At 36.9% G+C, this 24,884-nt stretch overlaps 1 protein-coding gene across 8 annotated transcripts in view; it reads right to left on the minus strand.

Moving 5' to 3' along the window:
* Positions 1-24,884, minus strand: part of FREM1 (FRAS1 related extracellular matrix 1) — a 197,453-nt gene that overhangs the window by 91,866 nt on the left and 80,703 nt on the right. For all 8 annotated transcript variants that reach the window (XM_082467908.1, XM_082467911.1, XM_082467907.1 and 5 more), the window contains exons 17-20: positions 15,291-15,470; positions 11,007-11,192; positions 5,556-5,752; positions 1,860-2,082 (exon numbers count right to left, since the gene is read on the minus strand). In XM_082467908.1, coding sequence (XP_082324034.1) covers positions 1,860-2,082; positions 5,556-5,752; positions 11,007-11,192; positions 15,291-15,470 — 786 coding nt within the window. The remainder of the gene's footprint in view (positions 1-1,859; positions 2,083-5,555; positions 5,753-11,006; positions 11,193-15,290; positions 15,471-24,884) is intronic.

Below are 24,884 nucleotides of genomic sequence, written 5' to 3' on the forward strand. Positions count from 1 at the left end.
TTATAATATCAAAATTTGAAGTTATCTGCATATTTAAAAATAGGAGATAGTTGTATAAAATTACAGTGCAGTATGTCCATATAATGAAACACTGTAATTATCACAAATCATGTTCTCAATATTTAAAAGGTAAAAAGATGTTTATAATAACTGATAAGAAAAAAACAGATTACATAATATGGTAGTTTTTAAGTTCTGTATGTTTGGTGGGGGCAGAGGTGAGAATATACTAAAGTTTTTTTTTTTTTAATGTAGCCATAAATGAACCAAAAATAAAATAGAGGTGAAAATCTAATCTCTGACAATGTCACCAAAATATTAATTTAGATGAAAATTAAAAATGTTTTCTTCAAAATGATCGTGTAGTGCAAACTTCACACGATATGCATACAATACTTATTTAACCTAATAATAAACAATGAATGTTATTTTTTAAAAACTGACTTTTTAAAAATTTATTTATTTTATTTTATTTATTTTTGGCTGCATTGTGTCTTCATTGCTGCACGCGGGCTTTCTCTAGTTGCGGCAAGCAGGGGCTACTCTTCGTTGCAGTGCATGGGCTTCTCATTGCAGTGGCTTCTCTTGTTGCAGAGCACAGGCTCTAGGCACGCAGGCTTCAGTAGTTGTGGCACGCAGGCTCAGTAGTTGTGGCTCGCGGGCTCTAGAGAGCAGGCTCAGTAGCTGTGGCACAAAGACTTAGTTGCTCCGTGGCATGTGGGATCTTCCCAGACCAGGGATTGAACCCATGTCCCCTGCATTGGCAGGCAGATTCTTAACTACTGCGCCACCAGGGAAGTCCCAAAAAACTGACTTTCCTGAGTGTAAAATTTGCTTTATTATTTCTTTTTCCTTGGCCTTAAATTTGAAAGAAATATTGTAACAATATATTGTAGTTTTTGCTACACAGGGTTATTCATTTGGTAATACCATCATTTAAGCTCTGGAATTTATTTCTTTGCAATTGATAAAACTGAGAAGTATGTTAATTAGCTTTTTCAATTCAAACATGATATGATATTGTGCAACTATTGCAAAATAAATTTTGGGGCAGAGAGCTCTAGTTGGGGAAAGGAAAAATTAAAAGACAGTAGAAAAAAATGTGGAACAAGTGCTAGATAAATCAAACACAGAGAAGGAAGAGTTTGGAGTGTGCCGGTGGGCTCCACAGGGAGGTCGATAGTGAACTGGTTCTGAAGGCTGGTATTGGGTGGTCAGGGGAAGGAGAGGGAAGGACCCCTCAGGCAGGGTAAACAGAATACAGGAAGGCAGGGCAGGAAGGAGAATGCGAGTAGGCAGTGATTCTAGAGCCAACACACTTTTCTCAAATATTTAAAAGCATTTATATATATATGTTAAATGGGATAAGATCAATTTTTCAGAAAGAGTAATGAAAAAATAATTCAGGCTGCTATTCCAATGTGTCATTTCCTTAAAGGGCAAATTATCTCCTCAGAGAATAATGAGTTATTACATTTGTTCTATATTTGTTTCAAATGTGGATGTTTTGGCAGACAAATCTCTTCAATTTAGTTCCACGATCTCAATAGTTTTAAAAAGAAATTTTTTTTATTATGACATTAAAAGCTTGGGGTAAACTACCAAAAATCACAAATACCATTTTTGTTGATGCTCTAAAAGTGAAGGAAAACATATTATTTCCTTTTCAATTACCCACTATCTCTATCTGGGGCTTCATGCCCTGCATTAATCCAGAGCCCAGAGAAAACCCTTGAGGGATAATGAATGTAGGTGAATGCCATTTCTTCACTTCCTCTTTCTGTGATTTATTATTATCTTTTCTGGGTTAAATTATTAAATCAACAACAACAAACAAATTGAAATGAAGCGTGACATACCATTCTTGAGAAGTTCCATGGAAAAGTTGTAAACAAGTTCATGCTTCTGGCCAGGGTTGGGTGATTGCTTATACTGAGGAAAGTCTTTGCTAAACACCCCATTGATGAGGAGGCCATGACGTGGTTTGTGAGTGACGCTGAACACCAAGGGGTCCTTGGGAATGTCCCGGTCAACAGCATTAATGATGGAAGAATCCAGCTCTCTCATCTGACCCTCACACACCTAAACAAAAACAAGAAAGTCAGCTGCATGCTAAATAAAACCTGTCTTTCTTTTGGTAAACTGCTCAAAAAATAATTGTAACATATCCTATATAATTTTAAGATACCCATGCAAATTTTCCATGAGATTTGTGTGTAATGAGTCCTAAAAAGAAATTGTTGGTTCAACATGACCTTCAAAGACAAGAACAAATCTATTAATCTTTCTCACATTTTTCTTTTGAAGATTTCAAAGCACTTTATTTCCATGAAGGACTAAAGGACTATATATATTTCATAATTCAAAGGTTGGGGGAAAAAGCAACCAAAAGGATGCTTGCTTTCTGGAAGTCACAGAGTTCAGTTGTAAAACCAGGTATAGACCCTGCCTTCAGATCCTAACCTGTTATTTTAATCTCCTGGACCTTGTTGCTTTCATAATTCTTACGTTTCTGTCTTAGAAATGGCACAAATATCTCCTATGCACACTGGGGGTATTAGGTGTTTTTAATTTTTGTCATTGTAGTAAAATCTTCTATATTTCAATTACAATCAACAACAGTTGAGAGGATGCTTCTGGATGCACGATAGAATATATTTTAATTCTGGGTCCCTCATCTCTTCCCAGTCTTCACACCTCTACTTTTCCTGAACGACCCTGCACCCCGCTTCAGGTTTCATAATCCTTTAAGCATAAAGAGAACTGAATGTTTTTCATTTCATGTAGGATCTAGTTATTTAAAACCATCAGTACCATTAGTACCATTGACATGGTGCTTAGTCATCTTTATTTTCTTTTTCTCATAGCAAGGGAACAAAGAAGTATTTCTGTTTCCTATTGTGAAATATAGCAAGATCTAAATAATATGAGTGTATAAGTTTAACATGTGCTTACTGGGCATTTGCAGCTCACTGGATGCTGTGGGAATACGAATACTCTAAAGAATCAAAGTCAGATGAGAATGTGATGGCCTGTCCATCAATAACTATAACACAAGGAAGAAAATATCTAGTGTTACTAAATATGGATAAACAAGAAGTGCAAAAGAGTGGAGGAGCCCAGGAATGTCTTCGTGGCTGAGTGGACATTTTAGCTTTGAAGAAGACATATGGTTTAGATTTGTGAAAATGGCCTTTCCCTTCAGCCTCTCTTAAGGACTTTGAAGAGAGCCTTCCTGCAACCACTCTTCGTTGAACGTGCATAAAAAAGAATCATAATATCTGATATTTGGGCTAAAATTTTGCTGGTTTTCTTATTAAAAACTGAGATGGCATCATAATTTAATACACAATGATAGGATTAGGGAATCATCTTTGATGATAACTTTCTTTTTTCTCCAAAAACTTTCATAAAGCAACCTAAAAAGATGTTCTAATTATCTGTCTTTATAAAGCTTGGGGCTCCTGGACTCACTGTATGGCAACCTTTCTTATTTACAAAATGGTAAATTCCTTCACAAGATGACTGAGAAATTTTATTGAAAAAATGTGGGATTCTTTTTTGCACATTCAATTGTTTATTGAGATTATAAATAATAGGTTTAGATCAAGAGACATAAAATGCAGAAACTCACTAGTAGACAGCTTTGAAATGGATTATAATAACTTAAACTAAAACCTCAATTTTTTTCTTTGCAAGTTGCAGCACAACTTGATGGAAGCCCAGCTAGCTACAAAATAAATACACTTTTTCACAAGAAGGCAAAATAAATATGACTATTTTAAAAAATCACTTGAAGCTTAAAGCCAGCTCTGCCAATAACACATGGGGCTCCATATTTGTTACTCTTCAACAGCTTCTCTAAGGAATGCACAGGAAAAAAAAAAAGCATGATTACTTTCAGAGAAGAGCAAGAGACAAATTCCCAGTGGCCTAATTATTTCAGAAACCCCAACCCTAGATAGATACAAGACAATAGAGGTAGGTATAGAAGGAATCATCTGTAATTCTCTTCTCTCTCTCATAATTACTGAAGTGCTCTCTGGAGAAATCCATGTGCCAACAGAAGAGGAAAAGCAGGAGCTGGCTCTTAAGTCTCATCCTGAGGTGGCTTTCATATACCATTAAGATTCAGTAGAAAATTAAAATAAAATAAAGACTTTTGCATTTAGAGTTTGATGATTTTTAGTGCAAAATAAGGCAAGATAATGGTTTCAAAATAGATAATATGTGCTTTGGTCAATGTCTGAAAAAAGATGACAAACATAACAAGACTAATATGAATGACACCTATTTATTAAGGGTTTTCTATGTGCCTGACCATCATGATTGTCACGGCTGTCCTAAAGGAGGATGTGATACACGTTTTGCAGATGAGCAAACAGAAACACAGAGAGAAATAACTTACCCAGGACCCTACAACTAGTAAACAGCTATACCAAGTCCCTCTTACTCCAAAGCCTGTGCTCATTCATTTAATCAGGATATGCTATGTGCATGTCTGTTTTAAATAACTATATAAACATTAGAATTGTTTAAAAAGAATTATATGCTGATATGAAAATATTTACAATATACATAATTAAGATTTTGTTTTTTTTTAAAGTAGAGAGTAGGGTATAGTATGATCCCTGATTTGTAGGTAAAAACATACAGAAAAATCATATACACACACACATATCACTGGCATGTACACAACTTATTTCTGTGGAAATTAATTACTAAAACCTCAACTGATGGGGAGTGGCTATGGGTAGGGGCTGTTGAAGAGGGAGAATTTCATATTTCACTGTATATGTTTCTCAACATTCTAACTTATTTAACCATAGATATTTATTATTATTTTTTAAGACAACAGTTGTTGTCTCAGCAGTGATATGCTGGACCATTTTAACTGTGTGTCTGAATTTTTAAATAAAACTAACAAATAATATTATATAATATAAAGACATTTTTAAAGTGCATAAAAATAATGGTCCAAATTGTATTTTTTCATTTCATATATCTTTATAAATAGCTGTATAAAAAAAGATGCCTGTGATTCATGAATTAAGAGTCCTTGCTGTTACAGCACTGGTTAAGAGGGCACTCTGTGGAATCAGAGCACCTGGGTGCAAATCCCCTACTTGCTACTTACTTCCAAGCTCTGTGATCTTGGGCCACTAACTTAACCTCTTAAGCCTCATTTTTTGCAGTTATTAAATGGCAATAATAATGCCATCACTCTAAAAGCGTATTGCGAGGATTCAATATGAATACATGTAAAGGGTTTGGAATAGTACCTACAACCTAGTAAGTACTACATTCTATATATATGCAACTATAATTGTAACCATGCAATTGTTATGTGTTAGCAATTATTATTATCATTACCAACATCACTATTATTAGAAAAATACTTTTCAAGTGATTGCATTACATAACAGGTTACTGCCTTCTCTACTCCTCATCAACTTAAAGTGTTAAGTGCACATAGACTAATGTAAATGGGCTAGGTGAAAATAAAAATTAGAAAATGATAAAAGAGAAATCGAAAATTCTGATATCTTTCTTACAGTAATATTCCGCACTATAAAATCAGGAGCTTCATCATTTGTGGGGTTGATTATAATGTAAAATGGTATCTCCAAGGAGCGTCGTTTCCCGTCAGTGACATACACCATGAACCGGTCGGCTGTTGGTTCCATCCTCAGGTGCCTGGACTGCACATAGTTAATGTGTAAAGCCTTCATGTCTTTCCACTGAAACGAAGCTACAGCACACCAAGATGGAGCACATAAATAAGAAAAACTTTTTTTCCAAGTTACTGGTCCTTAATCCTTAATCCGATAGCCTATTTCTCAGCAGAGGAAATAAGAGGTCATAGCAGTTGACCTAACAATCAGCTTCAGGGGTTCCTATAATCACTATAACCATCAACATAAAAACAGATATCCATAAATTATAAGGAACAATTAAAATTTTCATGGAGAACAGAAGGGCAATAACTGCTAACTAGGATTATAGGGACTTCATGACCATTCTTTATATACTTGAAATGAATGTCAGAGAGACTTTCCTTCCCTTGATTAAAACCAGTGTTCCTGTGTGAGCAGTTCTTGTCCGGCTTGAACAAGAAAGGAACCATCTCTTTCATATAAAGGCAAAACAAGAGTCCATCAATCATCTGCCTACTTGACTACATATCAACTGATAGGAATGAGTGGAATTAACTGACCTGTTATTTTGGTATTCTGACATTGCCTTAAATCAAAAGATAAAAATGCTCTGTGTTGTATATGAGTCACAGGAGAAACTGCATAAACTTTAATGCAATTAATCTTTCTTTCTTCCGACTTTATTGAGATATAATGCACATATCACTGTGTGAGTTTAAGGTGTATGACGTGTTGATTTGAAACATTCTATACCACAAAGTGTTTATCACAATAAGGTTAATTAACATATCATTCACCTCATATAATTACTATTTTGCTGTTGTTGATATGATGAGAACATCAAAGCTCTACTCTCAAAGCAACTTTCAATTGTATAATAAGTATTGTTAATTATAGTCATCATGCTATACCTTAGATACCCAGAATTTATTCATTTTATAACTGAAAGTTTGTAGCCTTCAACCAGCATCTCCTGCATCTCCTCACCCTTACCCTCAGCACCTGGCAACCACTATTCTACTCTCTGTTTCTATGAGTTCAATATTTTTAGATTCCACATATAAGTGAGACCGTACAGTATTGGTCTTTATCTGTCTGATGAATTGCACTTACAATAATGCTCTCAGAGGTCAATCCATGTTGTTGCAAATGGCAGCATGTCTTGGTTTTTCATGGCTGAATAATATCCTAATGTATGTATGTGTGTGTATATAAATATATATACCACATTTTCTTTGTCCATTCATCCATCAATGGACATTTAGGTTGTTTCCATATGTTAGCTATTATGAATAATGCTGTAATGAATATGGGAGTACAGATATGTCTTTGATATCCTGTTTTCATTTTCTTTGCATATATACCCAGAAGTGGAAGTGCTGGATCATACGGAAGTTCTATTTTTAATTTTTTGAGGAACTTCCATAGTGATTGTACCAATTTACATTCCCAACTAACAGTGCACCAGGGTTCCCTTTTCTCCACATCCTCGCCAGCATTTGTTATCTCTTACCATTTTGATAATAGCCATTCTAACAGGTGGGAGATGATATTATCATTGTGGTTTTAACTGGCATTTCCCTGATGATTAGTGATTATGAACACCTTTTCATGTACCTGTTCCACCATTTGTACATCTTCTCCAGAAAACTGTTTACTCAAGTCCTCTGCCCATTTTTCAATCAGATTGTTTGGGCTTTTTGTACTGAGTTGTATGAGTAATTTATATATATTAGATATTAATCTCCTACCAGATATATGGTTTGCAAATATTTTCTCCCTTTCTATAGGTAACTTATTCATTTTGTTGATTGTTTCTCTTCCTGTGCAGAAGCATTTTAGTTTAATGTAGTCCCACTTGTTGATTTTTGCTTTTCTGCCATTGCTTTTGGTGTCAAATTCAAAAAATCATCATCAAGACCCATGTCAAGGAGCTTACTGCCTATGTTGTCTTCTAGGAGTTTTATGGTTTCATGTCTTATGTTCAAGTCTTTAATCCATTTTGAGCTAATTTTTGTTGTGTTGTAAGATAGTAGTCCAGTTTTATTCTTTTGCTTGTGGCTGTCCATTTTTCCTGACACCACTTCTCGAAGAGACTGTGCTTTGCCCATTGTATATTCTTGGCTCCTTCATTCAAAATTAATTGACCATATATGCACTGGTTTATTTCTGGGCTCTCTATTCTGTTCTATTGATCTATGTGTTTGTTTTTATGCTAATACCATACTGCTTTGATTATGATAGCTTTGTAATAATAGCTTGAAATCAGGAGGTGTGATGCCTCCAGCTTTGTTCTTCTTTCTCAAGATGGCTTTGGCTATCTGAGGTCTTTTGTGGTTCCATACAAATTTTAGGATTGTTTGTTCTATTTCTGTAAAAAATCCCATTGGGATTTTGATAGGGATTGCACTGAATCTATAGATAGCTTTGGGCGGTATGGACATTTTAACAATATTAACTCTTTCAATCCATGAACATGGGATGTCTTTCCATTTGTGTCTTCTTCAGTGTCTTTCATCAAGACATCAATTCTATGTCTTATGGTTCTTGGCATATAAATCTTTCACTTCCTTGGTTAAAATTATTCCTAAATATTTTATTGTTTTTGATGCTATTATAAATGAGATTGTTTTCTCTATTTCTTTTTCAGATAGCTTATTGTTCATGTATAGGAATACAACTGATGTTTGTATGTTGATCTTGTACCCTGAAACTTTATTGAATTTGTTGATTAGTTCTAACAGTTTTTGGTGAAGTCTTTAGGAATTTCTATATATTATATCATCAGCAAACAGAAATATTTTACTTCTTCCTTTCTGATTTGGACGCTCTTTATTTCTTTTTCTTGCTTAATTGCTCTGGCTATGACTTTCAGTACTATACTGAATAGGCATGATGAGGGTGGGCACTTCTGTCTTGTTCCTTATCTTAGAGGGAAAATTTTAAACCTTTCACTGTTGACTATGATGCCAGCTGTGGGTTCTTCATATACAGACTTTATTATGTTGAGGTATGTTCCTTCTATACACAATTTGTTGAGAGTTTTTAATCTTAAAAGGATGTAGAAATATGTCAAATGTTTGTTTCTGCACCTATAGAGATGATCATAGGATTTCTGTCTTTCATTCTATCAATGTGGTGTATCACATTTATTGATTTGCATATGTTGAACTACCCTTGCATCACAGATATAAATCCCACTTGATCGTGGTGTGTGATCCTTTTAATGTGCTGTTGAATTCAGTTTGTTAATGTTTTGTGGAGAATTTTTGCATCTATATTCATCAAAGATATTGATCTGTAGTTTTCTTTTCTTGTAGTATCTCTATCTGTCTTTGGTATCAGGGTAATGCTAGCCTTGTAAAATGAGTTTCGTAGCATTCCCTCCTCTTCCTTTGTTTTGGAAGGGTTTGAGAAAAATGAGTGTTAATTCTTCTTTAAATGTTTGGTAGAAATCACCTGTGAAGCCATCTGATCTTGGGCTTTTCTTACTTGGGAGGTTTTGGATTACTGACTAAATCTATTTACTGATTATTGGTCTGTTCAGATTTTTAATTTCTTCATGATCCAGACTTGGTAAGTTTTATGTTCCTTTGTTGTCCAATTTGTTGGTGTATAATTGTTCAGAGTAGTCTCTTATGATCCTCTGCATTTCTGTGTTAGTTGTAATGTTTCCTCCTTCATTTCAGATTTTATTTGAGTTCTCTTTTCTTCTTGTTAAGTCTAGCTAAAAGTTTGCCAATTTCATTTATCTTTTAAAAAAATCAACTCAGTTTCATTAATCTCTTCTATTTTTCTGTTCTCTGTTTCTGCTCTGGTCTTTGTTATCACCTTCTTTCTGCTAAACCTGGGCTTAGTTTGTTTTTGTTTTTCTAGTTCTAGTTGATTTACTTTTTTAATGCAGCATTTATCACTATAAAACTTTCCTCTTAGCACTGCTTTTGCTGCATCCCATATATTTTAGTGTGTTGTGTTTCCATTTTTATTTAAGATTTTTTAATTTCTTTTTTAAATTTAATCTTTGACCGATTGGTTGTTCAGAAGTGTGTTGTTTAATTTTCACATATTTGTGAATTTTCTAGTTACCTCCTGTTATTGATTTTAATTTCATACCACTGCGGTCAAAAAAGATACTTGGTACAATTTCAATCTTTTTAAATTGCTAAGACTTGTTTGTTGACTCATCCCATGATCTATCCTGGAGAATGTTTCATGTGCACTTGAGAAGAATGTTTATTCTGCTTTTGTTGGATGGAATGTACATATGTGTCTGTTAAATTCATTTGGTCTAACATATAGTTCAAGTCTAATATTTCCTTATTGATTTTCCATCCGGATGATCTATCCATTGTTGAAATTGGGGTACTGAGGTCCTTACTATTATTGTATTGTTGTGTATTATCCTCTTCAAATCTATTAGTATTTGCTTAATATATTTAGGTGCTCCAATGTTGTGTGCATATACATTTACAGCTATTATATCCTCTTGATGAATTAAGACGTTATCATTATATAATGACCTTCTTTGTCTCTTGTTACAGTTTTGACTTAAAGTCTCTTTTGTCTATTATAAGTATATCTACCCTTGCTCTCTTTTGGTTTCCATTTGCATGGAATATCTTTTTCCTTCCCTTCATTTTAAGCCTATGTATGTCCTTGAAGCTGAAGTGAGTTTCTTGTAGCCAGTATGTAGTTGGGGCTTTTTTTCCTTTCTATCCATTCAGTCACTCTATTAATGCAATTAATCTTAAACCCAGAGTCTCTCATATTTAAGATAGATGTACCCCAAAAGGTGCTTAGAGAATAACTCTAAAGTGTTGCCTTTGGACAAATGCGCATTTGGTGTCTGTTTTTGTTTTGGTTGTTTTCTTTTTGCCTGAAATACCAGAGATATTTCAGTATCTGAGAGGCATTTTGGTTTCAAAATTAATGTCATTACCTTCAACATTTCCATGGTATGTTTCCTAATCTTTTCTGCCCATATCTTTTAAAAGTGTTAAAAAAACTGTGAGAATGAGACCAGTGAGCTCCACCAGATTTATTCTATCACAGTATTCTGTGTTGCTATGAGGGCCTTTAAAAACATTATTTCTTCAATATTTATTCTTATATTTTTCATAAGTGAAATTTCCACTTATTTTGAAGTAAACTCCCATACATGGGGAAATTTTAAATGAAAAATTAGAATGAAAAACAATAATATTCAAAAGTATCAGTAATAATAATAATTCCTTCAGTGTATACAGTACTTTGAACATTTCTGAAGTCCTAACCCAGTTATTAAATATGATCTAACCAATCAGTCACAAACATAGGCTAATTATTGCTGGACACAAAGCCATGACTTACCTATGCTGATGCCCATATTGCTTTTTTCAAAACCTGCAGAAGGTAGTGTGTTTTCAAGGTAGCCGAACTGGGGAGGAGAAACCAAAACAAATTCCAAGTCATCTGCTGCAGTGTCGGGGTCAGTGGCAGACAAATGGTTAATAGTAAGGGCTGCTGAGAAACCCTCATCTACAAAGAACATGGTACCTGCATACAAATAATAACACAATTATGACTTAGCATGAAATCCTCTAATCAGAATAGTGAGAACAAAAGGGAGTGATTGAAATTCCAATTCACAGAAGCCTCCTACATGCAAATATACTTCCATGGGAGATGTTCATTTCCTTTGGCATAATTCTCCTAACAGTGAATATATTCAGGGGTAATGGGGGGAATTTAATTTGACTTAACAGAATTATATTTTTTTCTTGTGTAAGCATGCCAGACAATAATGGAAAGAGAGCAGAAATACTAAATGCTTCAGTACAGCCCTTTAGTCACTCTCAAGGAACTCTGATTTCCCTTGTGTCTACAGAAGTGACAAATGAAACTAAGAATTGCCAAACTGTTTTAATGATAAGTCACTAAATGTGGTTTATGTACTCTTCAAGATCAGTTGTTACCTCTGTCTGTCAGAGCGTTAATTGCCTGAGAACTATTATGAATTGCTCATAACGAACATTTTTTCATGCCTTGGTGCTTAATTATTCTGCAGGGATAATGCTTCCTCCCCAGAACATTGCTTAGGAGATACTTTGCAAATTACAATAACATTCATACATATGTTTGCATTTTTTTTGAGACACAGAACATATACACAATGCCTATGAAGAGATGACTTTCTAAAAAGCAAATAAGGTTAAGTATATATAAATGGTCTCGCTAATATACTCATTCAATTCTAATAGAAATTATTATGGATAAAATAAATTACTGGCTCTCTAGCAGGCAAATGATATTTTCCCACGTGAAATAAAACCAGAATATCTGAGGACTGCAATGTTGTCTTCATTCCCAAGCATGCCCACACACACAGACACACACACACACACACACACATATAAACACACACACACACACACACACACACATATACACACACACACACTTGCATTCTCTCTGCACACGGATTTATCTAAATTTTTTTAACATCTTTATTGGAGTATAATTGCTTTACAATGGTGTGTTAGTTTCTGTGGTATAACAAAGTGAATCAGCTATACATATATATATATCCCCATATCTCCTCCCTCTTGTGTCTCCCTCCCACTATCCCTATTGCAACTCTCTAGGTGGTCACAAAGCACTGAGCTGATCTCCCTGTGCTATGCAGTTGCTTCCCACTAGCTATCTATTTTACATTTGGTAGCGTATATATGTCCATGCCACTCTCTCACTTCGTCCCAGCTTACCCTTCCCCCTCCCCGTGTCCTCAAGTCCATTCTCTATGTCTGCGGCTTTATTGCTGTTCTGCCCCTAGGTTCTTCAGAACTTTTTTTCTTTTTTTTTTTAGATTCCATATAACCTTCTTCTTGGATTGATCCCTTGATCATTATGTAGTGTCCTTCTTTGTCTCTTGTAATAGTCTTTATTTTAAAGTCTATTTTGTCTGATATTAGAATTGCTACTCCAGCTTTCTTTTGATTTCCATTTGCATAGAATAACTTTTTCCATCCCCTCACTTTCAGTCTGTATGTTTCCCTAGGTCTGAAGTGGGTCTCTTGTAGACAGCATTTATATGGGTCTTGTTTTTGTATCCATTCAGCCAGTCTATGTCTTTCGGTTGGAGCATTTAATGCATTTACATTTAAGGTAATTATCGATATGTATGTTCCTATTACCATTTTCTTAATTGTTTTGGGTTTGTTATAGTAGGTCTTTTCCTTCTCTTGTGCTTCCTCCCTAGAGAAGTTCCTTTAGCATTTGTTGTAAAGCTGGTTTGGTGGTGCTGAATTCTCTTAGCTTTTGCTTGTCTGTAAAGGTTTTAATTTCTCTGTCAAATCTGAATGAGATCCTTGCTGGGTAGAGTAATCTTTGTTGTAGGTTTTTCCCTTTCATCGCTTCAAATATGTCCTGTCACTCCCTTCTGGCTTGCAGAGTTTCTGCTGAAAGACCAGCTGTTAACCTTATGGGGATTCCATTGTATGTTATTTGTTGCTTTTCCCTTGCTGCTTTTAATATTTTTTTCTTTGTATTTAATTTTTGATAGTTTGATTAATATGTCTCTTGACATGTTTCTCCTTGGATTTATCCTGTATGGGACTCTCTGTGCTTCCTGAACTTGATTGACTATTTCCTTTCCCATATTAGGGAAGTTTTCAACTATAATCTCTTCAAATATTTTCTCAGACCCTTTTTTTCTCTTCTTCTTCTGGGACCCCTATAATTCGAATGTTTGTGCATTTAATGTTGTCCCAGAGGTCTCTGAGACTGTCCTCAATTCTTTTCATTCTTTTTTCTTATTCTGCTCTGCGGTAGTTATTTCCACTATTTTATCTTCCAGGTCACGTATCTGTTCTTCTGCCTCAGTTATTCTGCTGTTGATTCCTTCCAGAGAATTTTTACTTTCATTTATTGTGTTGTTCATCATTGTTTGTTTGCTCTTTCGTTCTTCTAGGTCCTTGTGAAACTTTTCTTCTTTTTCTCCATTCTATTTCCAAGATTTTGGATCATCTTTACTATCATTATTCTGAATTCTTTTTCAGGTAGATTGCCTATTTCCTCTTCATTTGTTTGGTCTCGTGGGTTTTTACCTTGCTCCTTCATCTGCTGTGTGTTCTCTGGCTCCTCTTTTTACTTACTTTGTTTGGGGTCTCCTTTTCACAGGCTGCAGGTTCGCTATTCCCATTGCTTTTGGTGTCTGTCCCCAGTGGCTAAGGTTGGTTCAGTGGGTTGGGTAGGCTTCCTGGTGGAGAGGACTGGTGCCTGTGTTCTGGTAGATGATAGTGAATCTTGTCTTTCTGGTGGGCAGGACCGCATCCGGTGGTGTGTTTTTAGGTGTCTGTGACCTTATTATGATTTTAGGCAGCCCCTCTGCTAATGTGTGGGGTTGTGTTCCTGTGTTGGTACTTGTTTGGCATGGTGTGTCCAGCACTGTAGCTTGCTGGTTGTTGAGTGGAACTGGGTCTTAGCGTTGAGATGGAGATGTCTGGGAGAGCTTTCACCATTTGATAGTACATGGAGCCAGGAGGTCTCTGGTGGACCAATGTCCTGAACTCAGCTCTCCCACCTCAGAGGCTCAGGCCTGACACCTGGCCGGAGCACCAAGACCCTGTCAGCCACACAGCTCAGAAGAAGAGGGACAAAAAAAAAAAAAAAAAGAAAGAAAGAAAGAAAGGAAATAATAAAATTTAAAAATATTATTAAAAAATAAAAAAGTAATAAAAAGAAAGAAAGAAGAGAGCACCCAAATCTAAAAATAAATCCACCAATGATAACAAGTGCTAAAAACTATGCAAAACAAACAAACAAAAAAAACGGACAGACAGAACCTAGGACAAATGGTAAAAGCAAAGCTATAGAGACAAAAGCTATAGAGACAAAATGACAGAAAGAAGCATACACGTACACACTCACAAAAAGAGAAAAAGGAAAAAAATATATATATATATAAAAGGGAGAGAGCAACCAAATCAATAAACAAATCTACCAATGATAATAAGCTCTAAATACTAAACTAAGATAAACATAAAACCAGGAACAAATTAGATGCAGAAAGCAAACCCCAAGTCTACAGTTGCTCCCAACGTCCACGGCCTCAATTTTGGGTTGATTCATTATGTATTCAGGTATTCCACAGATGCAGGGTACATCAAGTTGATTATGGAGATTTAATCCACTGCTCCTGAGGCTGCTGGGAGAGATTTCCCTTTCTCTCTTTGTTCGCACAGCTCCTGTAGTTCACCTTTGGATTTGGCCCCGCCTCTGCATGTAGGTCACCTGAGGGCATCTTCTGGGAAGTCTGAGTTCTTCTGCCAGCATTCAGTAGGTGTTCTGTAGGAGTTGTTCCACATGTAGATGTATTTCTGAAGTATTTGTGGGGAGGAAGGTGATCTCCACGTCTTACTCCTCCACCATCTTGAAGGTCCCTCAGATTTATCTAAATTTTTAAACAAGTAAATTCTTTTGCCCTGTAATCTTTTATAGATCTGGGGGTTTCCACAAATTTGTATTGAGGCAATTATTGGAGGCAATTCTGTATTGTGGTTTTCTATTTTGACTATATGTAAAGTGCATCATTTCACTGGACCACGGGTATGACACTAGGTGAAATAATAGAACTTTAAAAGAAAAAATTGTCACCTATTGCAATTGAAGGTGATTGGTTGTCCACCGGATACACTGTGATGTTGAGATCATACACTGGAAAGGACTCACGAAGAGGAACAGATGGATGAGGTCCATTCACAAAAGGGCCAGCTTCTGTGTCCGAAACTACCAACGTAATGGTGTCAAAACAAGGCACCAGGCCAATCTCACCACCTGGAAGACACAACTAGAGTTTAAAACTGACTTTTGAAAACATAGACTACCAAGATGAAACCCACTCACACTTCCTCTACAAGCATAAAATGGCAAGGAAAGGAACTTATATGGTTAAAAGGTAAAACTCAATTTTATCTATGAAATTAAATAGAGTCATGAAAATAATGCAAAAATGCTTGCTCATCTGTTGCCTCTGGTGAAATCCCTGCCAGCCATCTATTACCATATGGAGGGGCAAAACAGGGCTAACAAGTGTCTGACAGTTCATAAATGAACAAGGGATAGACACGAAGCTTGACTTGTGATGGCTTTACTCTTCTCTCATAATTACTAGTGTTAGGACCAACCTCAGGGAGAACAGAAGACACCCTTTTCCCTCTGGTAATTGTCTTCCCATTTGCATTAACCACCTTAAATGAACAACCATTCACTACAGAAGAAGCAGAATAGGTGAAATACAAATATAATCCACATTTTTGTGATTTGTTTCAGTATTTTCCTCATTACATAATAGCCAAGATGTTAGCAAAATAGCAACAGCACCTGGAAAAGAAGTGGCATTTATTTTCATTTCCTGTTTACTCTTTAGAGCTTACATCTATGGGATTCAAAATGGCCCCAACTTAGGCAATGAGAGGAAGAAGGAAGAAAATGTCAGGACTAGATAGTTTACCAGTAAACAGGACAATCTGCTCTTGGATTACTAAGTAACAGCACAGAGGTGGGAATGCTTGCTGTCCAGGGGACAGAAAAGTTCTGCAGATATGCTTTTGATAATTCTCATGCATCACTCTGAAAGTGCCAAGAGGGAAGCAATTATGTTTGGAGTTTTGATGAGTCTAGGACACAAAAGATCAAGGATGTCATCTCTTTTCACAAGACACATTGGTCAAATCTACAGAGCACTGTGTTTGGTATTATTCTACCTGTTTAAAAAAAATGACAAGGAAAAGCTCGAGATGATATTATTAAGCAACCAAATGATTAAAGGATGAGATAACTGGACTTATTTTTAAAAAACAGTGAAGTTGAGAGAACTAAAATTAAACAATCAGCCTTCAACTTCAGGAAAATTTTAAAAAATAGACACCTCTCATCTATTCATAATTATAAAAAACAAATTGGCATAAAGTTTGTTTATTCATCATTCACTTGATAAATATATACTTAATGCCTGTTATATGAAAATTAGTGTTCTGGGTGGCCCAGCAGAGAAAAAGGCAGACGTGTTGAAAACGTCAAAAGACAGTTCAAAAGAATGTCAAATGTCCAAAGACCTACTATGTGTCAGGAGCTGACACAGTCTAATGGTAGAGAAAGAAATGCAGTTCAGTTAGAATATGACAGATATGTGTATGTATTAAGTGGAACCATAAGAAATTGCTACTATTAAGCCATTTTTTACCTATTAAATGGAAAATTCATCTATCTCAGCCTGATTATGTACCAGGTGCTGAGGGTGAAGGAGGATGAGAATATTGGCTGATGATGGCATACGGGGCAAGGCACACAAACCAGAGAAAGTCAGAGAAGTCTTTCCAGATGGCCTTGCTGGCTTTGTACTGAGCATTAAAGGATGAGTAGTTTATAAGGCAGAGAATTGGGAGATGAGGAGAGAGGACGTGTAGGGAGAGGGAGCTGGAAGAGAAGTAGAAAAATCTAGGAAATGAAAACAGCTTAATCAAAAAAGCAAACATAGTACATTCAGTAAGTGTAATTTCAATATAATGGAAGCATAGGATACATTTACAGAAACAGCTGGAAAAGTTGGCCGAGCATTAAACCACAAAAAAGGCTACAACATTGGTGGAAGAATTCTTTACCTTGAAATGAAATACAGTCTAAAGATATAATTTATACTTAAAATAGTTAACTGTACTGCTATTTGAAAGAAAATTTTTGAATGACCTCGTATATAATGTTTGGAGAATAGCAAATTAATAATGTAATTTTATATCATAAAATATTATTCAATTAGTAAAACATGTTTACAATAACTTTATAATATTTACTAAATATTTTAATAAACATTTTTAGGTGATTATCTAAATGAAAAAAAGGACTCTACAAAACTGCACATATAACATGATTGCAACTATGTTAAAAATTATGATTATAAAAAAGAAAATACTGTAACACTGAAATGTTAACAGTGATTCTCTTTGAAAGGTAAATAAGGTAATTTTTTCAAAACTTCATTATATATTTTCATGTTCTCTGCAATGAGCGTGTACTGTTTTCATAATCGTAGAAATAAGATAAATCAATCAATGAAGTAAAATAATGGTGACACAATTGTTCTCTGGTGATCTTTATAACCAATGTATGGAGGCAAGAGTGGGGCCACTGAAACTTTAGATCCTACAGTACTGAAGTTCTCTTTACTCATCCTAGAAGAGCACTAAATTACTACCAACTGAGTAACTGAGAGAACATTACAAGAAAACATAACATTCAAATAACAAAACATCTTTTTGAATACAGTATTTCGTTAATTAATTTATTTATTTTAACATCTTTATTGGAGTATAATTGCTTTATAATGTTGTGTCAGTTTCTGCTGTACAACACAGTGAATCAGCTATATGCATACATATATCCCCTTCCTCTTCCGTCTCCCTCCCAACCTCCTTATCCCACCCCTCTAGGTGACCGCAAAGCACTGAGCTGATCTCCCTGTGCCATGCAGCTGTTTCTCACTAGCTATCTATGTAGTGTGTATATGTCAGTGCTACTCTCTCACTTCGTCCCAGCTTACCCTTCCCCCTCCCCATGTCCTCAAGTCCATTCTCTACGTCTACATCTTTATTCCTGTCCTGCCCTAGGTTCATCTGAACCTTTTTTTTTTTAGATTCCATATACATGTGTTAGCATATGGTATTTGTTTTTTTCTTTCTGACTTACTTCACTCTGTATGACAGACTCTAGGTCCATTCACTTCACCACAAATAACTCAATTTCATTTCTTTTAATGGCTGAGTAATATTCCATTGTATATATGTGCCACATTTTCTTTCCTTCTTTTTTTTTTTTTTGTTAAAAAAAATTTATTGGAGTATAATTGCTTTACAATGGTGTGTTAGTTTCTGCTTTATAACAGTGAATCAGTTATACATATACATATGTTCCCATATCTCTTCTCTCTTGCGTCTCCCTCCCTCCCACCCTCCCTATCCCACCCCTCTAGGAGGTCACAAACCACCGAGCTGATCCCCCTGTGCTATGCGGCTGCTTCCCACTAGCTATCTATTTTACGTTTGGTAGTGTATATATGTCCATGCCACTCTCTCACTTTGTCAGAGCTTACCCTTCCCCCTCCCCATATCCTCAAGTCCATTCGCTAGTAGGTTTGTGTCTTTATTCCCGTCTTACCCCTAGGTTCTTCATGACCATTTTTTTTTTCTTAGATTCCATATATATGTGTTACCATAAGGTATTTGTTTTTCTCTTTCTGACTCACGTCACTCTGTATGACAGACTCTAGGTCCATCCACCTCACTACAAATAACTCAATTTCGTTTCTTTTTATGGTGGAGTAGTACTCCACTGTATATATGTGCCACATCTTCTTTATCCATTCATCCAATGATGGACACTTAGGTTGCTCCCATGTCCTGGCTATTGTAAATAGAGCTGCAACGAACCTTTTGGTACATGACTCTTTTTGAATTATGGTTTTCTCAGGGTATATGCCCAGTAGTGGGATTGCTGGGTCGTATGGTAGTTCTATTTGTAGTTTTTTAAGGAACCTCCATACTGTTCTCCATAGTGGCTGTATCAATTTCCATTCCCACCAACAGTGCAAGAGGGTTCCCTTTTCTCCACACCCTCTCCAGCATTTATTGTTTCTAGATTTTTTGATGATGGCCATTCTGACCAGTGTGAGATGATACCTCATTGTAGTTTTGATTTGCATTTCTCTAATGATTAATGATGTTGAGCATTCTTTCATGTGTTTGTTGGCAATCTGTATATCTTCTTTGGAGAAATGTCTATTTAGGTCTTCTGCCTATTTTTGGATTGGGTTGTTTGTTTTTTTGATATTGAGCTGCGTGAGCTGCTTGTATATTTTGGAGATTAATCCTTTGTCAGTTGCTTCATTTGCAAATATTTTCTCCCATTCTGAGGGTTGTCTTTTCGTCTTTTTTATGATTTCCTTTGCTGTGCAAAAGGTTTTAAGTTTCATTAGGTCCCATTTGTTTCTTTTTGTTTTTATTTCCATTTCTCTAGGAGGTGGGTAAAACAGGATCTTGCTGTGATTTATGTCATAGAATGTTCTGCCTATGTTTTCCTCTAAGAGTTTGATAGTGTCTGGCCTTACATTTAGGTCTTTAATCCATTTTGAGTTTATTTTTGTGTATGGTGTTAGGGAGTGTTCTAATTTCATTCTTTTACATGTAGCTGTCCAGTTTTCCCAGCACCACTTATTGAAGAGGCTGGCTTTTCTCCACTGTATATCCTTGTCTCCTTTGTCATAGATAAGGTGACCATATGTGCGTGGGTTTATCTCTGGGCTTTCTATCCTGTTCCATTGATCTATATTTCTGTTTTTGTGCCAGTACCATACTGTCTTGATTACTGTAGCTTTGCAGTACAGTCTGAAGTCAGGGAGCCTGATTCCTCCAGCTCCGTTTTTCTTTCTCAAGATTGCTTTGGCTATTCGGGGTCTTTTGTGTTTCCATACAAATTGTGAATTTTTTTGTTCTAGTTCTGTGAAAAATGTCATTGGTAGTTTGAAAGGAATTACAGTGATCCTGTAGATTGCTTTGGGTAGTATAGTCATTTTCACAATGTTGATTCTTCCAATCCAAGAACATGGTATATCTCTCCATCTGTTTGTATCATCTTTAATTTCTTTCATCAGTGTCTGATAGTTTTCTGCATACAGGTCTTTTGTCTCCTTAGGTAGGTTTATTCCTAGGTATTTCATTCTTTTTGTTGTAATGGTCAATGGGAGTGTCCTTAATTTCTCTTTCAGATTTTTCATCATTAGTGTATAGGAATGCAAGAGATTTCTGTGCATTAATTTTGTATCCTGCTACTTTACCAGATTCATTGATTAACTCTAGTAGTTTTCTGGTAGCATCTTTAGGATTCTCTATGTATAGTATCATGTCATCTGCAAACAGTGACAGCTTTACTTCTTCTTTTCTGATTTGGATTCCTTTTATTTCTTTTTCTTCTCTGATTGCTGTGACTAAAACTTCCAAAACTATGTTGAATAACAGTGGTGAGAGTGGGCAACCTTGTCTTGTTCCTGATCTGAGTGGAAATCTTTTCAGTTTTTCACCATTGAGAACGATGTTGGCTGTGGGTTTGTCATATATGGCCTTTATTATGTTGAGGTAGGTTTCCTCTATGACTACTTTCTGGAGAGTTTTTATCATAAATGGGTGTTGAATTTTGTCAAAAGCATTTTCTGTATTTATTGAGATTATCATATGGCTTTTATCCTTCAATTTGTTAATATGGTGTATCACATTGATTGATTTGTGTATAATGAAGAATCCTTGCATTCCTAGGACAAACTCCATTTGATCATGGTATACGATCTTTTTAATGTGCTGTTGGATTCTGCTTGCTAGCATTCTGTTGCAGATTTTTGCATCTATGTTCATCAGAGATATTGGTCTGTAGTTTTCTTTTTTTGTGACATCTTTGTCTGGTTTTGGTATCAGGGTGATGGTGGCCTCGTAGAATGAGTTTAGGAGTGTTCCTCCCTCTGCTATATTTTAGAAGAGTTTGAGAGGGATAGGTGTCAGCTCTTCTCTAAATGTTTGATAGAATTCACCTGTGAAGCCACCTCGCCCTGGGCTTTTGTTTTTTGGAAGATTTTTAATCAGTTTCAAATTCAGTGATTGTGACTGGTCTGTTTATATTTTCTATTTCTTTCTGATTCAGTCTCGGAAGGTTGTGCTTTTCTAAGAATTTGTCCATTTCTTCCAGGTTGTCCATTTTATTGGCATAGAGTTGCCTGTAGTAATCCCTCATAATTCTTTGTATTTCTGCAGTGTCAGTTGTCACTTCTCCTTTTTCATTTCTAATTCTATTGATTTGAGTCTTCTCCCTTCTTTTCTTGATGAGTCTAGCTAGTGGTTTATCAATTTTGTTTATCTTCTCAAAGAACCAGCTTTTAGTTTTGTTGATGTTTGATATTGTTTCCCTCATTTCTTTTTCATTTATTTCTGATTTGATCTTTATGATTTCTTTCTTTGTGCTAACTTTGGGGGGTTTTTTGTTCTTCTTCCTCTGTTTGCTTTAGGTGTAAGGTTAGGTTGTTTATTTGAGATGTTTCTTGTTCCTTGAGGTAGGATTTTTTTGCTATAAACTTCCCTCTTAGAACTGCTTTTGCTGTATCCTATAGGTTTTGGTTCTTCGTGTTTTCATTGTCATTTGTTTCTAGGTATTTTTTTATTTCCTCTTTGAATTCTTCAGTGGTCTCTTGGTTATTTAGTAGTGTATTGTTTAGCCTCCACGCATTTGTATTATTTACAGATTTTTTCCTGTAATTGATATCTAGTCTCAGAGCATTGTGGGCAGAAAAGATACTTGATAGGATTTCAATTTTCTTAAATTTTCCAAGGCTTGATTTGTGACCCAAGATATGGTCTATCCTGGAGAACATTCCATGAGCACTTGAGAAGAAAGTGTATTCTGTTGTTTTGGGATGGAATGTCCTATAAATATCAATTAAGTCCATCTTGTTTAATGTGTCATTTAAAGCTTGTGTTTCCTTATTTATTTTCATTTTGGATGATCTGTCCATTGGTGAAAGTGGGGGGTTAAAGTCCCCTACTATCATTGTGTTATTGTCAATTTCCCCTTCTACGGCTGTTAGCATTTGCCCTATGTATTGAGGTGTTCCTATATTGGGTGAATAAATATTTACAATTGTTATTTCTTCTTCTTGGATTGATCCCTTGATCATTATGTAGTCTCTTTCTTTGTCTTTTTTTTTTTTTTTTTTTTGATGGGTGGTGCTCTATTCCTCTCTTACTGGTTGTTTGGCCTGAGATGTCCAGCAGTGGAGTTTGCAGGCAGTTAGATAGAGCTTGATCTTGGTGCTGAGATGAGGTCCTCCAGGAGGCCTCACTCAGATTGATATTCCCTGGGGTGTAAGGTTCTCTGTTAGTCCAGTGGTTTGTACTCGGAGCTCCCACCACAGGAGCTCGGGCCCAACCTCTGGCCTGGGAACTAATATCTCACAAGCTTCATGGCACGGTAAAAAAAAAAAAAAAAAAAAAAAAAAGGAGCAGTACAATATCAAAGAATAAAAAACAAAATAAAATTAGAATGATAAAAAATATATTAGGAAAAAAAAAACTATAATCGAAACACCTGCAACAAGGTAAAATAAAACCACAACAGAAAAAAGAAAAAAAGGTGGGCGGGGAACAAGCCAAAAGATGAGAACAATAACAAAATATAAAGAATAAAATAAAATTAGAATAATAAAAGATTTATTAGGAAAAATGAAAATATAAAAGAATCAACAACAATGAATCAACATCGTAAAACAGAACCCCAATCTAAAAGAGAAAAAAAGCCTTGGCTATGGGGGTGGAGCTTAGGTGGAGGTGGAACTTAGGCAGGGGAGTGGTTTAGGATGGGGTGGGACCTAGGCGGGTGGGTGGGTGACGTTTGAGTGTGGGGTAGGGCCTAGGCTCAGGACCCACGTAGCCAAAAAAGGCCCTAGGGGTGGGGCCTAGGCAGGGAGACATTCAAGCATGGGGCGGGGCCTCTGCTTAGGACCTGCTAGAAAGGGGAGAGGCAGAACGTGAAGAGGAGGGCCTCTGGAGTGTGGAGTTCTGGAGTTTGGAGGTAAGGCCCTGGGTCAGGGTGTGTGGGTGGAGTTTAGGCCCAGCACGTTGGAGGGGGTCTCCGAGTGTAGAGGTGGGGCCCTGGGCGGGGGTGTAGGGGTGGGACTTGGGCTCTGAGCAGCAGGAGGGAGGCTCCAAGGGCAGAGGATTAGGCCCAGGAGCCCAATAGGCTCCCCGGTGCCTAAGTGGACAGGGAAAGCACTGGCTCCATTCCCTTCCATTCCTCCCCTCCCCTCCCCCACCATCTCCCCCAGGGTCTCCCCCATTGCCGCTGGACCCCTAACTGTGGGTGGGCCCTGCTGGGTGTAGGAACTCCTCCCCTCCCCCAGCTGCCCCTCAGGGGTGCTGGTCCCACTTTTGCTCCCCCTTCCCTCCCTCCCACTCCCTCAGGACCTGTGCAGCTGGAGGGGGCCTCAGGTGGGCAGATGATCAGGCCTGGGATCTCAGCAGGTTCCTGGGGGCCCAAGTGGGCAGGGGAAACCTGGCCACGCTCCCTTTTGATCCTCTGCCCTCCCAATGGTACCCCAATTTCCCCCTTCAGGCGTGGGATCCCTTCCCCTCCCCCAGCCACCCCTCAGCAGGGGCGCCAGTCCCATCCCGCCTCCATTCCTCCTCCCCCTTCACTTCCCCCCCATGCCCCCCGTCCTACCCAGTCACTGGGGGTTCCTCCCGTCCCCTTAGGTGTCCGTGGTCCCACTGGCGCCTAGTAGGTGTCCTAGTTGTGAGGAGACGCGAATTCAGCGTCCTCCTAGTATGCCATCTTGACTCTGCCCCTCCGTTAATTTATTAACATAACAAAAAAGTCTATCTGAAACAATTTGCCCCAGTGTCCCACTAGGTCTTATGAAAAAAATGTGTTAACGCTCTCTTCTATGGCCACCACACTAGAAGAGAGTTGTACATATGTACACCTGTTGCTTAATGCCTGGAACAAAGCACAGGAAGAGAAGACAGATTCATCTGACCACTAATTTATCTGTGCTGTGTGAGCCTGCCAAAGATGTTAAAATTATGTAAAAATCAACAATCACTGGTCTTTGGATCACTTTTCTGCTAGTCTGAGAACTATTGGGGAAATTAAAAAGAAGCACCTAGCTGTTAACTCTTGAGAGACATTGAGAGACATCGAACAAGTGGGCTAAGCTCCTCAGGACAAGGAAAGAGCCAATGAAACCTTTCCTAAGACTTAACATAGAGAAGAAGATAAGGAGATACCATTTAACGAAAAAAGATGTTTAGTGGAGTGATTAAGAACTGGTATTCCAATGAATCACTGTTTTTTAAAGTACACATAAAAATATTATTTCAAAATGTTTTCTCCCATGTCCAAATGAATCCTTAGCTATCTCAATCCCCCTCCTTGAATTCCCTCCCACCTCCCTGCTTGTATTCTCTCTCTCTCTGTCTCTTCAAATAAGAAAATGATTTGAATTCTGATACCTCTTATTTCCTGTATCACTCACCTGGCCTCCCACATTTAATCATACTTCCCCCATGGAATTTCCAGGTTCGAGAGGCATGGATGAGTAAATGTGAAATTGTAATGGAGTGTGATAAAACTTAGGTAGAGGAAGTAGATGGTATTATTACT

The sequence above is a fragment of the Balaenoptera physalus genome (assembly GCF_965194825.1).
Source record: "Balaenoptera physalus genome assembly, chromosome: 7".
NCBI classification, from domain to species: Eukaryota; Metazoa; Chordata; class Mammalia; order Artiodactyla; family Balaenopteridae; genus Balaenoptera; species Balaenoptera physalus.